Here is a 14,091-nt window from a genome sequence, read left to right as displayed (position 1 = left end):
GCCTCATACCGGGAATACATGCGTTTCCTTTGTGCCTTAACCCTGGAGGGATTACACTTTACATGTGTTACAAAGGCAGGATTTATGGGCAAAAAATTACGAATAATTCTGCAGTATTTGCTGCAAACTCGGTCTGACATGTATGATCAGTGGACATATTTAACAGTTTATGCAACAGACTTATTAACATTCAACATTTGGCTGCAGTTACACCCACACAGTGAGCACGCCTGCAGGAAAACATCCAGGAACATAGTGGAAAGTTTCTGAGGTGTTCGGCTTTATGCTACTTTCCACTGCTACTCCAGTGCCTTCCTTTATATACTGATTTTAAATGCCATTTCATAATGTGTTTCCGTGCCACTGTTTCCGATTGCTCTTAATGGCTCTCATTTTTGGAAAGCACTTTCAGTTTCTTTGTGTCGAAAGGGGCCAGATAAATAAACTTGCCTCGCCATTTTTTACAGCTGAAGTTGTAGATAAAAAAATAACACATAAAAGCAGTTAACAAATAATAAATGTGGAGCCATAAAAAATAATAAATAAGTAAATGATATGACATAAATAAATATATTTATTTGAATAGTTCTTCATTTGCATTTATTCATTATAATTTATTAAAAATATATTGTATTATTATAATTATAGGCATTTTCCTTTATTTTGGGACATATGTTTCTTTATATAATTATTTATAAAATATTACAGATTTGATTGCATATACATTTCTAAATTTTTAACCCTTGTTTTATTGTTGTTTTGCCTTCAAATAGTATTGACATAAAAATAAAATGCTGCAATTTTACTTGTTAAAGTATGTATTCAGTGTGGTACTACTACCAATATTTAAGTAAAGGATTAAGAACTTATTTTACCATGGGAGGGGGGGGGGGGGGGGAGAAGAGAGGGAATATGAACGTGTTTTGCAGAAACTAAACCGCCTTTATCAGTTATGTGTTGTGTTGTGTTTATAATGCACGGTAGCAAAAAACACATTCTGGTTTTGGTTTCATCTCTAAAGTTTAACTGGCTGAAAGTTGAACTCAAAACTAAACCAAAACCAGAGGAACCAAAGAGAAACTAAAACACATCTGTCAGGAAACACAAAAATAACCATGGAAAGATTTTGTATATTTATTAGCATTCATCAATATTAAAATAAAGTATTTGGCGCTCCCGAGAGACTCATTGTATTTACAAAATAAAAAGACATTCTGCAGTTTCTTCCTCCTCGGAGAATCAACAGATGTAAAACAGCTGTAAGAGACGGTAACAATGATCAAAAGTAACCATATGAACATCACCGCTCATTATTAAGAAACTGTGTGCAAATATGTTTTCTTAAAAACACACATTTAATTACTAAAGGCAGCTTCTGTCAGATTCACCTTAACCTCACCAGGACTGTGAATACATTTAAAACAAAAGACCATGAGTTCTTATGAGCCAGATGAACACAAACACAAGTTTGAGAAAACTTCCTCATGTACTCCTCCTCCTCCTCCTTCATCTGGTAAGAGTTCAAACAGAGTTTAACACATGCATCTGGTAAACGCTGCACCTTGCTTTAAGAGTCGTTTTTGGGGGGGAAACCACAGAAGAAGAAGAGCTCCACGTTCATTAAAGAGGTGCTTATTGTTTTTATTTGAAAATCTAACTGCACAAAGTGTCTTAACGCAAGGGTCACCGCTGAGGACAGGTGGTGCGGGTGTGTCCTGGCATGTGGCAGATGCCGCAGGATCGGGGTTTCTTCGCAGCTGGAGGTTTTGTAGCATCTCCAGCTGGGGTCTTTCTCCCTTTCCGACCTCCGTCTCCCCCACCAACACCACCTCCACCTCTGTTAAATCCTCCTCCTCCTCCTCCTCCTCCTCCTCCTCCGAACGACACTGTCAAAGAGGTAAAAAACAACGTCAGTTCCTCTGCTGTGGACGCCTCAAGGTCTCAGTGTTTGTGAGTCGTGACAGCTTTTCTTATTGTTCAATAAAGAAAAATGTGAAGAAGATCTCTCTCTCTCTCTCAGGTGTTTGATCCGAGTAAACATCTTTTATTCGCTCGTGGTAAGATGCTTAAATAAACTTGGTGTGTTTTACAAAGCGTGCATATAGCATGAGCTGTCTCAAGATGTAAGTTATTTGACAGCCAGATCAATACAGTCTGACATTTAACTGAGAAATGAAACCAAATGCACTGAACCAACTGTCTGTAACTTTCATATATGGAACAAAGGGAAAGTAAAAGAGAAAGAGGAGGTAAGCAAAAGTAAAAGAGAAAGAGGAGGTTAAGTGAATTGATTTCAAGAAACTAAAACCAAAAGTAATCCGAAGATGGATTTACTAAAAGTCCTGCCTTCTTTCTACCCCTTTGTTTATTTTGCAGAAGTGTAATGATAAACCAAAAGATAAGAATTATTTTTGATATATTTGTCTCCAACACTAGCATGCTATACCTCTCTCATTTAATGGATAATCATTTCTGGTATTACAGGGGCCCTATAATGCTCATTTCCAGGTTCAGGCTTTGGGATTTTAGCCTTTGCAGACCGTTAACATGCACAAAACCTATATAACACACTTCAGGAAAGAGAAAACCCCAAAAAGCATAATAAAGGGACTCTTTAACTACAAGAAGACATTATCAAAAGCAGTGCTATAGCTTGGTGTGTGTGAGCCTCACCTGGTGGAGGTTCGTTCTCATCCGACCACTGGAAGAAGCCGCACGTCTGCTCTCTGGGTTTCCCGCAGGTGTGGAACATGCGTCCCTTGTTGGGTCCGTCTTTCTGCACCGTGCGCATCACCGCCGCCTCGTTACAGTTACACATCGTCTGTCCCGCCTGTCCTCCTCCTCCTCCTCCTCCTCCTCCTCCTCCTCCTCCTCCTCCTCCTCCTCCTCCTCCCCCGTCTTGCCCTCTGCCTCCCGTTTGGCCGTTCCTGAACCCCAGGGAGGGTCTGGGAGGTGCAGGCTGCAGCGGGGCCCCCTGCTGGCCCGGCTCGTCCGCCCACAGGAAGAAGTTGCAGGTCCCGGCGTTGCACTTGTAGAACTGGCGGCCTTGGTTGGGTCCGTCTTTGCGCACCGTCAGCTGAACTGCGTCCTGACCGCAGTTACACACGATGGCGTCGCTGCTGGTGCCTGATGGAGGTCGGGGCTGCGGGGTCCAGGAGGGGACGGGAGGAAGGGACGGGCGAGGGTTTGACACCAGGGCTCTGGGTGGATCTGGTCTGGGGGGTCTTGGAGCTGGAAGACGGGGATCATCTCTTCTCCCTCCGCCATTCCCTCGTCCTCCTCCTCCTCCTCCACCTCCACCGCCTCTGAGGTACTTCAGGTCCAGCACCTCCCTGAGTGTCTCGTCACACCCACCGATGCAGCCGACGAACTCTAACGGCATCATGGGAGGGAGGCTGCCCCTGCGGAACTTGAACTTCAACCTGCAAAATGTGACAAAACTTCAGAGTGATGGACCTGAGCTAAAAACATCAAAAAATAACAGCTGTTCTGCGCTGGATCCAAATCCAGCAGTTATGAATGTAACGGTTCGTTAATGACGAGACGAAAAACAGGCCTTCGCCAGATTAAATTAGACTACCTGAAACTACTCATACGTAACACTGAGTCTTTATATTACAGATACTTGTAACATGGATTAATATCACACATGAGAAAAAAAGCAACTCCGACCTAAAGTTGCCGTAGCAACAGCAGATGCACGACTTGGCTCAGCGGCTCCTCAAAGAAAAGAGATCACTGTTTTTCTGTAGCAGTTTCATAACTCTAAGTAATGAAAGTGTATAAAGTAAGACAAGATTAAATCACCACAGCATCCTAACTTTTATCACTTTCTGAAAGGCATGCCTCCACACCAGAGGTGGGAAGTAATTAAGTACATTTACTGAAGTACTGCACTTCAGCATTTCTGATACTTGTACTTTAGTATTTTAATTGTGTGCTAGTTTGTACTTTTACTTCACAACAATTCAGATGTTTTACTCCACTACATTTATTTAATCCCTTTAGTTGCTAGGCAGATTTGGATTAATGATGCTAAATATAATCAGCCCTTAAATCAGACTTTAGTTCACCTGCAGTAAATCCAGCAGCTACCCTGCAGTATACAAAGCCATTCAAACTAGCTGCACCTTTACCAGCTCTGAGAACACTTTAATGATCAATCATTATAAAACATATCAGAGATATTATTCTGAAATGGACCAATCAGACAATGACTACTTTTACTGTGACAGAGTATTCCTACACTCTGGTACTTCTACTTTACTCAAGTACAAGACCTGAGTACTTCTACTTTACTCAAGTACAAGACCTGAGTACTTCTACTTTACTCAAGTACAAGACCTGAGTACTTCTACTTTACTCAAGTACAAGACCTGAGTACTTCTACTTTACTCAAGTACAAGATCTGAGTACTTCTACTTTATTCAAGAACAAGATCTGAGTACTTCTACTTTACACAAGAACAAGATCTGAGTACTTCTACTTTTACTCAAGGACAAGATCTGAGTACTTCTACTTTACTCAAGAACAAGATCTGAGTACTTCTACTTTACTCAAGTACAAGACCTGAGTACTTCTACTTTACTTAAGTACAAGACCTGAGTACTTCTACTTTTACTCAAGAACAAGACCTGAGTACTTCTACTTTTACTCAAGTACAAGATCTGAGTACTTCTACTTAACTCAAGTACAAGACCTGAGTACTTCTACCACCTCTATCCCTATCACAAGAACAATATGTGATATGGGACTTGACAGCATTTAGATAAAAGGTGCAAACAACCCTAAAGAAACGTCTACAAACGAGGAGGAGTATTTTTTATTGATTTGTGGTTTGATCATAGTCTCTCCCCTTCAGGTTCAGGCTGATGAAGAGGTCGCCCTTGTTGGATATTAACACTGAGTTTTCACTGTGCCTCAACAAGTGTCTGAAAGCTGCTTCTCATAATGTGTGCAACTAAAGTTTGGATGATACACCGGGTTGCTGTGGCGACCGGCGAAGCAGTTATCTAACACGGATTAAAAAAACAAAAAAACGGCGATATTATTATTTATTTTTATTTAACAGTTAGAGCCGTGGTTCAACTTTGAGCTCTGTACCAGATCGGTTGCCATGGAAACAGATGCTGGTTGTGGAGCACTGCCCTATATTTGGACTGAGCCGAACACGTGCTCGGGGTTACCGCCCACTGGTGTAAACAAGAAACACAAGACATTTAGACAAGTTTCTCTTTTGCACTGCGGAGCCATGGGGGGAGAGTGTGTGTGTGCAGAGCAACAGCGCCCATGCCCACACACACACACACACACACACACACACACACACACACACACACACAAATCTAAGTGTCAAGTGTTGACAGGAAGTTAAACGGAGTGTTTATAACAGAGCAGCACGCATTCTGAATTGTGTCAGAAAATCAGGTTATTGTGACGACCACGGGAAAGAAAAATGCAGATTTGAACTCCTCATAAATAACTTAAAGAGGCCCTATCATAGGCTTTTCATATCGTGTGTTATATGGGATTTTGTGCATGTAAAGGGTCTGCAGAGGCTAAAATCCCAAAGTTCCCACCAGAGGGAGTTTCTCTCAGGAAATGGCACTCCAGTATTAACTCTGCGAAGCTGATTTAAAAAGAAAGGCTGTTTTAAATGGAGTACTTACATGTGAACCGGGTGGGGCTGACAGGTGGGACAGACGCTGTCATCCCTGCTGAGCTCCAGGACTGTGTCGGGGAACCACACCGCCGTCTTACAGTCCGGGTAACCTGTACAGGACAGGTACTTACTGCAGGGGGACAGGAAGAGTTAAAGTGGGGGGATAAAGAGCATCATTACTAAATGTAGTCTTATTATAGAGGGGTGCAGGAATGAGTCCTAAACCGGGAAAATGAGTCAGCATTTTAGCTTGAGGTTTCTTTGTTTCAAAGTCAGTGTTTTGAACATTTTTTCGTTAAATGTGTGAAATGTTTTGTTTAATGACATGAAATATGTCAGTGTCTGTCTTCACCTGTTCCCCTCCCTCTTCTTCTTCAGCACCATGTCCCGACTGCACTGAGGGCACTTCCTGACAGTCAGCGGGATCTCCATGTCCTGCTGCTGTTCTTCAGCGATCACCTGAGCGGCACCCAGATACGGCGCCAGGGCTTCATCTAACCTGAGGCAAAAAGCTTAGGGGTTACTAACCGGATATTATCAAAAGTGACAGGATTCTGCTCATCAGAAAGATCTAATTGTCACTAACTTCTTGGCCTTCCTGACCGACTCGATGAAGACGGTTTTGTATTTCTGGATGTGGTTCTGCAGGACGATCCGTTTGTCTTTCCGTCCCTCTGACACCAGCTTCAGGTCGGCCTCCAGCTCCGCGCGCAGGTTCGGTTTGGACATCTCATAGCCCATGGAGTTGTAACCTTTACACACAGAAAGTCAAAGTTCAGAAGTCAAAAATCTTCAATCCATATTGATCGACGTCACAAAATATAACGAGGACATCCATACATGAGTGTGTGTGTGTGTGTGTTATGTACCCTCCACCAGTCCCATGCCGAGCTCTCCAGGCAGAAACCTCTGGTCAGCAGTCAGACCGACATACATGCGGCTCTTTATCGTCTCGATGTGATCTGCATGAGTTGCATCAGTGCCTGAAATATACAGACGCAGTTACAGAGACCAGGAAGGTGCAGGGTTTGCAGTGAGTTGTGTGCAAAAATGAACACTTTATATTGGATTATTCAATACATCATGAGTGTTTGGATCCACACACATTACAGTCTCATGTCAGAGTGTATGTGTGTGTGTGTGTGTGTGTGTGTGTGTGTGTGTGTGTGTGTGTGTGTGTGTGTGTGTGTGTGTGTGTGTGTGTGTGTGTGTGTGCGCACTGTACCGATGCCGTGTTTCTCCATCAGGGATATGAGGTCTGCCTCAGTGAGCAGCTGTGGAGGACTCGTCTGTCCGTCCACCATCTCGATCGCAGAGGGCTGGAACTGAGAGCCCTGCTCATACACTGGGATCACCTGGCATACATCAAACAGGTTAACAGGATATCAAATCACACACACACTCACAGACACAGACACACACACACACACACACCTTGGCGCTCCACCTCTCGTAGGGGTAAACGTCCAGGTAGTTCCTGGCGATGATCATGAGTCCCGAGGCGGAGAAGATCTCCTGAGCGATGGAGATGTCCACCACAGTCTCATGCCCCAAAGCATCCTGGGATACACAAGCCAGGAAGTGCCGTACGATGAACTCATAGACACGTCCTTCATTGCCCTGGACGAAAGAGAGACAGGAGCAAAGTTTATTTCAGAATATTAAATAAAACAGCTACAGGGTAGAGTTGGACAGGGTGGGAGGAGTGGATGTGTTTGACCAAGAATGCTTATAACAGGAAACATTTTTGTAGTGGAATTATAATAACGTTAAATTGCCTTAAAAAAAAATCAGCTCCAAAGAGGACAACCAATCTGATTACAAAGGGAAAAAAGGTACATTTGCCAGGGATGTCCTGAGCTGTGTAATTCAGTGCCTGGTTTTCCTTGGTTATACATTTGCACGGTGTAAAACGCAAGTATTAAAAAGCATACAATTATTAAATGTAAGCATTAAAGTTATTAAAGTCACTTCAGTGTACACTCTTGCATATCTCTAAATTGCATTGAGAAATAGATTTCCAGAGTCTAAAGGGTTCCTTAATGTCCTTTTTTCTCTGGTGTATTTCGTTGTAATTTCCATCCTTCAGTGCAGCCTTGGCCTCAGTCATCTGGATTAACTGTATCACGTTGAGTTTTATGACCGTCGTTTGTACATATTTTTCAGGACATAAATGATTAAATGACTCTAATTGGATTCTTCGCTCGACCTGGTGAAGGACCATGCAACATAGATGACAAAGAAGTGCAAGGTACTCTCACACTGAGGGAAATAAACGAGGCAAGTAACAAACAGTCACACACTGTCTTTCTGGTGTGTGTTGCTCATGACTGGGGAGAGGGATGTGTAGGTCCAGATGTACCTGCAGTGAACTGGTGAACTTGGTGGGGTGGATGGGGGGATGGGCCTGGTCAGATTTCTTGCCCTGTCGTGGGTTGGGACCCCCGGGCTGCTCCATCACCCTCTGAGCGAACGCCCCCCAGGCCTGGCTTTGAGTCTGCTGCTCCACCAGGGGGCCGAGAGCCAAGTTCTCAGGGAAGATGTTCGTCTCTGTACGAGGGTAGCTGATGTACCTGAATAGAGATGACCACACGGTCATCTTCAGGCAGACTGAGAGGGAACTGCGAATCAGATCCCTCCCTTATCTTTTGCACCATGTATGTTGAGTTGTTGGAGGAGCACGCGACATAAGATTTTCATTGCCAACATATACGCTGTATCTGCTGTGCATATGACAAATAAAAACCTTGAACCTTGAACCTGGGAAACTCAATTAAAGGGAGGTTTTTTGTAATGGGGTTAAATCAGCTTCTTATCCAGTGTGTATAACCTACAGTAGATGGCAAATCCCAGTACAGGCAGCTGTGGACCAGTAAAAGTATTCTAGCCTTTGAAAGAATAACAACATAAATGAAAGTGTGCACCATATTTATAAAAACCTTCGCTTTACCGTGCAGCCCAACAGCCTGCTCTGACTGGGAACTTAAGCAGCTATTAAAGAATTAGAGGTCTGATGGTTTAACCACACAAAAAGGGGTTTCCTTCTTATGTTGATATAAATCTTTGTAATCTATTCTATTTCATTTGATCTGTTTTAGACATGTTCTAATGTTAACATAAATGTCTTCATTTCAGTTTTATATTTATTTTGCACATTTTCACTTAAATGTTTACATTAACATATATATTATTTTTTGGGCCTTTACCAATCATTATGCTTTTTGCAATTGCGAATTTAAAAGAGTCAAAATCCCGCTTTTAATAAATATTCAGTTCATTAGGCAGCTGTAGGAAATACACTGTCTATGGTTAAGTGCTTCATACAGCCCCACTCCAAAAATAGGCACTGTCTCTTTAATTTCCTGAAAGACACGACCTGCCAGATGGTGAGAACTTAAAATAGCTGCGACTTTGAGGAAGTTTACAAACTGGTAAACAAAAAATAAATTTCCACTGACAGAGCCTCTGAAACGGGGGCTGCACGCCGTCTGAAACGAGCTCAGATAAAGAAATCAAGCTGGTAGAATATGGGCGAACAAAGCCAAAAGTTTCAGTATGGATGTAGATTACCCAGCATGCACTCACCCCTGGGTATAAAGCTTTTCTGCAATTTTCATCGTCTCTTTGGCGCTTATTTTTAGCTTTCGAGATGCGAGTTTCTCCATTTCCTGTTGGGCAGATGAAAGAGGAGGGTTGTTGTGCACATGAACACAGAAGCTGATAATTATTACCACACACACACACACACACACACATGTTTTGAAATGCAGAATATATTTGTGTGTCATGTTTGTGACTTAATGTTCTTACCACAGTGTCCAGAGGCAGCGGTCTCCACTTGCTCTTGGGTTTGCTGGTTACTGAGGTGACTGTTGCTATGGGATCCTGAAAACGAGTAAAAAGATGTTCTCGTGTGTACCTTTCAAAACGTGGCATTTAGCCCGTTTCTATTCAGGCAGATTGACAACACATTTAAATTCATTTATGCCGTGTCCTCAAGCTCAGGTGGAGAAGAGGCTACACACACACACACACACACACACACACACACACACACACACACACACACACACACACACACACACACACACACACACACACACACACACACACACACACACACACACACACACACACACACACACACACACAGTGCCTTCTTCGCTGGGCAACAACAGCTCTCATTATATTTCTGCTTTTTGTGTTGAACAGGACATATTGTGTCTCCATGCTTTAATGTTCAGAAAGCTCTTCATGTTTCTCATACTGCCTGTGCTGCAGCACCTCTTTTCACCCTCTGTCTGAAACCAGAGCCCAGTCTGCTCTGTTGTGATTGGTCGACTGCTTATGTCCCGCCTTTTTGAACATTACAAAACTAGGAACATGAACGTGAAAATGTGCGTAATATGGCCCGTATAAGATTTCATTTTGATGCATCTAATATTTTGCCATTGAAAGTTGATATATCTTCTCTTCTTTGATGAGGTTAGTAAGTATGGGTGTTGTTGAATGGTAACTTGTTTCCATACTTTGCATAGGCAGAGATGTTGTAGTAAACCAGCATAAAAGTTACAAAAAAGTAAATGCCAGTGTTGCAGAAGACTAAGCTACATAGCAATTCAAGTCAGCTTATTAATGAGCATGTTACGAGAATAACACTCAGGAACAAAGAGGCAAATATGACCAATCCAAAGAGAAAAGTATCCTTTAGTCGTTCAACGTTACATTCACATCATACACTAGTAACAAAGTATCACTCAATCAATCAATCAGTAACATGGCATAGAATATACTTATAAACAGGCACGTACCTCCATGCAGATCTGGTAGAGCACCAGGCAGGCTGTGTGGTGGAAGAGACGGTTTCTTTTCCAACTGAACTCCACAGAGTCCTCCTCCACGTCGTGCAGCACTGAGACACAGAGAGATGAAGAGGAGTTCAGTTTCAAACATGAATACTGCTGATACTGTGTGTGTGTGTGTGTGTGTGTGTGTGTGTGTGTGTGTGTGTGTGTGTGTGTGTGTGTGTGTGTGTGTGTGTGTGTGTGTGTGTGTGTGAGCAGGCAGGAATTTGTACCTTTGATTTTGTAGAACGTCTCTGGTATGAACGCCTGGATGGCTTTGAAGCGCTCCACCACGAAGCCCAGAGTTGGAAACTGACAGCTGCCGTACGAGATCAGCTGATTGGCCAGAGACTGAGGGAAGATCTTCTGCAGGCGCATGGTCTGGAAGCGAGTGAAGGACGCACCTGCGGAGAGGATGGGATCAAATTAATATGTTGTACTTTTTCAAATAACCACTGGTGTTGAATCATGGCCATCACTTCTGTAGAAAGACTTCAGGTCAATGTGTTCGGGAAATACCGGCTAATTGTGACACTGATCATGGCTGAAGTGACCTTTGACTAAGTCTACCAATTTGGGATCAAGCTGTATGAACGAACATCTGTTTTCACGCGCAGTATGAAAGTCTTTACCTATTCGCAGGTCCAGCTCCTGCCGCAGATCGACAGCATCGCTCACGTTAGCATCCGGCTCGATTAGCGTGTCACAAGCCCTCCGGATGGAGTTGGGGGTGATCTCAGAAAACTTTGCCCGAAACACTTGCATATTGGGCTTCACTAAAAAAGCAAAGACACTATCATTAGGGGCAATTTGTGGAAAAAATGTAACTTGAGATATACAGAGCCAGGCTAAGCTAAGCTAAGCTAAGAATATTCTAGATCCAGATTCATATTTACAGTACAAACTTTAGCGGTATCAATCATTTCACTCTCAGCAATAAACTTATAATCCAAAATGCTAATTTATTCTCTATAAGGGAGATCAGATGCACAAAACAACAACAACAACAACAACCCACACATGCTGCCATACCTGCTTTGCAGACATCTATGACTTCAAAGCCAATGTTTTCTCCCTCTCTGTCACAATCGGTCCAGATGACTAAAGCCTGGCACTGCCTCGCCTCTTTCTCTAGTGTCCGCTAGAGAGAGAGAGAGGGAAGGAAGGAGAAAGACGATGAGGGAAGTCCTTCAGGTGCATTTCCATTATCGTTCATTTCCTCTAAATGAAAACGGTGGCCTCTTATTGCAGAAAGTACATTATCTTCTGCCAATGGTACAGAAGTTTATCCTGGTTTCATAATTACAGAGTAAAAACACTATCGGAATGATCATGATTAATCCTATATTACAGTAACACACCTACAGAAAGAGGGACAGAGTTTTAGATTTCTTTCTGTACATTTCTGTGACTCCTGTGAGGGCAGTATCCAAACATACCTTGATTTGTATCATGTTATCTGGACAGTGCTTCTCTACCTCAGCATCAAACAACAGCACAGGACTGCAACTGTACCTATTAGGAGGACAGGAACAAATACAACCAGTTGTTATGATACAGTGTGATGTAGGAAACACCAAGACAATAAAAGAAATAATCCAGTTTTCCTCACCACTTCTGAAACTGTGCTTTAAACTCCATACCCAGTAAATGTCCGGAGACTGAGGTCATGGTTACCGTCACATTCTGGAGTTGGATGGAGATATAAAGAACGGTTTAAAGCACAAAAGAACAGACGTATAGGTGCTTGTGCGTGAAGGTCTTATAACGTTCTTACAACACTCACCTGGCCAAAGAGATGATATTCATACTCATAGATTTTATTGAACTTTGACATCCCCTCTCTCTAGAATGGAAAAGACAATCAGTACTGAAGCAAACACACATATAAATATAGAAATCTTAGAAATAGAGGTTCCCATTTATCATGTCCATTTCTCTGCTCTTATTTCTGGGGGTATACAGTCAGGAAACACAGTCAGGATATAGAAGACGTTACCCCATAACGGCTGGTAACACGTAAGATCACTATTTCAATGGAATGATCAGATTGATCCTATTCCACTTTATTTAGTATTTGTATTTTAATGTCTGAACATACTGCTGGTTCTGTAACAAAACAATTTCACAAACATATATCTATCTATCATTCACTGCATTCAAATTAAAAACATTATATAGACTTGGCAACCGTTCCTTGATATGTTGAGGCTAGGCAACACATATCCCCATCACTCATTCCTACAATAGCTAATATGAGATGTCAATAATCACTATATGAAGCAGTTCTGTAAATGCATATAATCTTGTTTTTGTAAAATGTAAGAGCACAGTACTGAATCATACCCTATCTGCATATCATGTGTTTACATGTGTGCAAAGTAGCTGTGAGTGGTAAAGAATACATGTAGTGAAGGGAAACGTTTGATATTTGCCTCAGAAATGTAGTAGTAGAAGTAGCAATAAATGGAAATACTTAATATGTCAATATATCTACTTAGTAACTTTCCACCATTGCTTATAACATTATCTGTCAGTGTGTTTTGCGCAGGTTTAGAGAAGATAGGACTCCAGTGGTGGAAAGGTTTTACTTGTAATGAAGAACTCAGGCTGTTATATTTGTACATCAGTATAGACTTGTGCATGTGTATTCTACCTGTATTCTGTACAGTATAACTGTGTGTGTATTAAAAGTAATATAAAGTAAATTAGAGTATAGAGTGATAACTGAATTTCCTCCCAGGGGGATAAATAAAGGTTCTTCATTTTCTTCTTCTGAAAAGATCTGAGTACTTCTTACAAAACTGCTTTTAGGGAGATTCTGTACAGTCTTATTACAGTTTGTTGCAGATTCCTTTTTTAAATCCATGTTCAATCACTGACCTATAGCACTACCTGTTTCTGTAGTACCAAAGTAAGAAAAGACAGGACTCACCCTCCTCGCGTTGCCGCCGGACATGATCGCTGCGATGCCTTTCGCTGCATCGTTCTTCTCGGCCACGCAGAGGACCCTCCGATCTGACCCCGACCCCGGTTCATGTCTGCCTGCTGCTGCGGTGGTGGAGGAGTGTCAGCCAGACACCGATCACTCTGCGCCACGCGAAAACACCTCCGTATGACCCGGAGCCGCTGCTGTAATCCTGATCGAAGAAGAGAGCTACCGAGCAGCGCTAGCATCCCTCCCCGTTCTGAGGTGCAGCAGCGCCGGCGACATGCAGGTTGACCTCCCAATGAGCTGGATCCCCTCTGTTAGCATGTTAGCTCACCAGCTAAAGACATTTCATCCACTCACTAAACGTACCACTAAGTCATAAAGTTATGACAGCTGTTGACAAACTTCACACACAACGACTTATATGGAGATAAATATAATTCAGGCCGATTGTAAGTCCGTTTTTAAAACTTTAAGAGGAGCGGCATAGAGGATCGACCTGATGGACTGTAGCTCTGTTTACAAATTCCGCGCTCGACTGTCAAATAGTGCCGTAAAACTGTCGTAAAACTGTCGTAACGACCAACAGCCTAGATAAATCACATTTATAAAAATGGATTGTATAGTCAATTAATTATTTAAAATGGACTGCT

General features: G+C 42.4%; 1 protein-coding gene across 1 annotated transcript; it reads right to left on the bottom strand.

The window, feature by feature from the left end:
• Window positions 1-1,120: 1,120 nt before the first annotated feature.
• top3a (DNA topoisomerase III alpha) lies at window positions 1,121-13,963 on the bottom strand. Its single transcript, XM_063903264.1, is given in 20 exon segments — window positions 1,121-1,868; window positions 2,674-3,422; window positions 5,670-5,792; window positions 6,015-6,161; window positions 6,249-6,414; window positions 6,532-6,645; window positions 6,888-7,017; window positions 7,097-7,282; window positions 8,025-8,235; window positions 9,248-9,330; window positions 9,473-9,547; window positions 10,474-10,574; window positions 10,740-10,910; window positions 11,139-11,282; window positions 11,539-11,647; window positions 11,946-12,021; window positions 12,119-12,192; window positions 12,293-12,352; window positions 13,442-13,521; window positions 13,524-13,963. Coding segments are annotated over 20 exon segments (3,144 nt in total). The 5' UTR covers window positions 13,684-13,963; the 3' UTR covers window positions 1,121-1,683.
• Between the last annotated feature and the right edge of the window lie 128 nt (window positions 13,964-14,091).

This window comes from Eleginops maclovinus, chromosome 16 (assembly GCF_036324505.1).
Source record: "Eleginops maclovinus isolate JMC-PN-2008 ecotype Puerto Natales chromosome 16, JC_Emac_rtc_rv5, whole genome shotgun sequence".
NCBI lineage: Eukaryota > Metazoa > Chordata > Actinopteri > Perciformes > Eleginopidae > Eleginops > Eleginops maclovinus.
The sequence above is the reverse complement of the archived record's forward strand: the minus strand, read 5'-3'. Positions and strand labels throughout refer to the sequence as shown.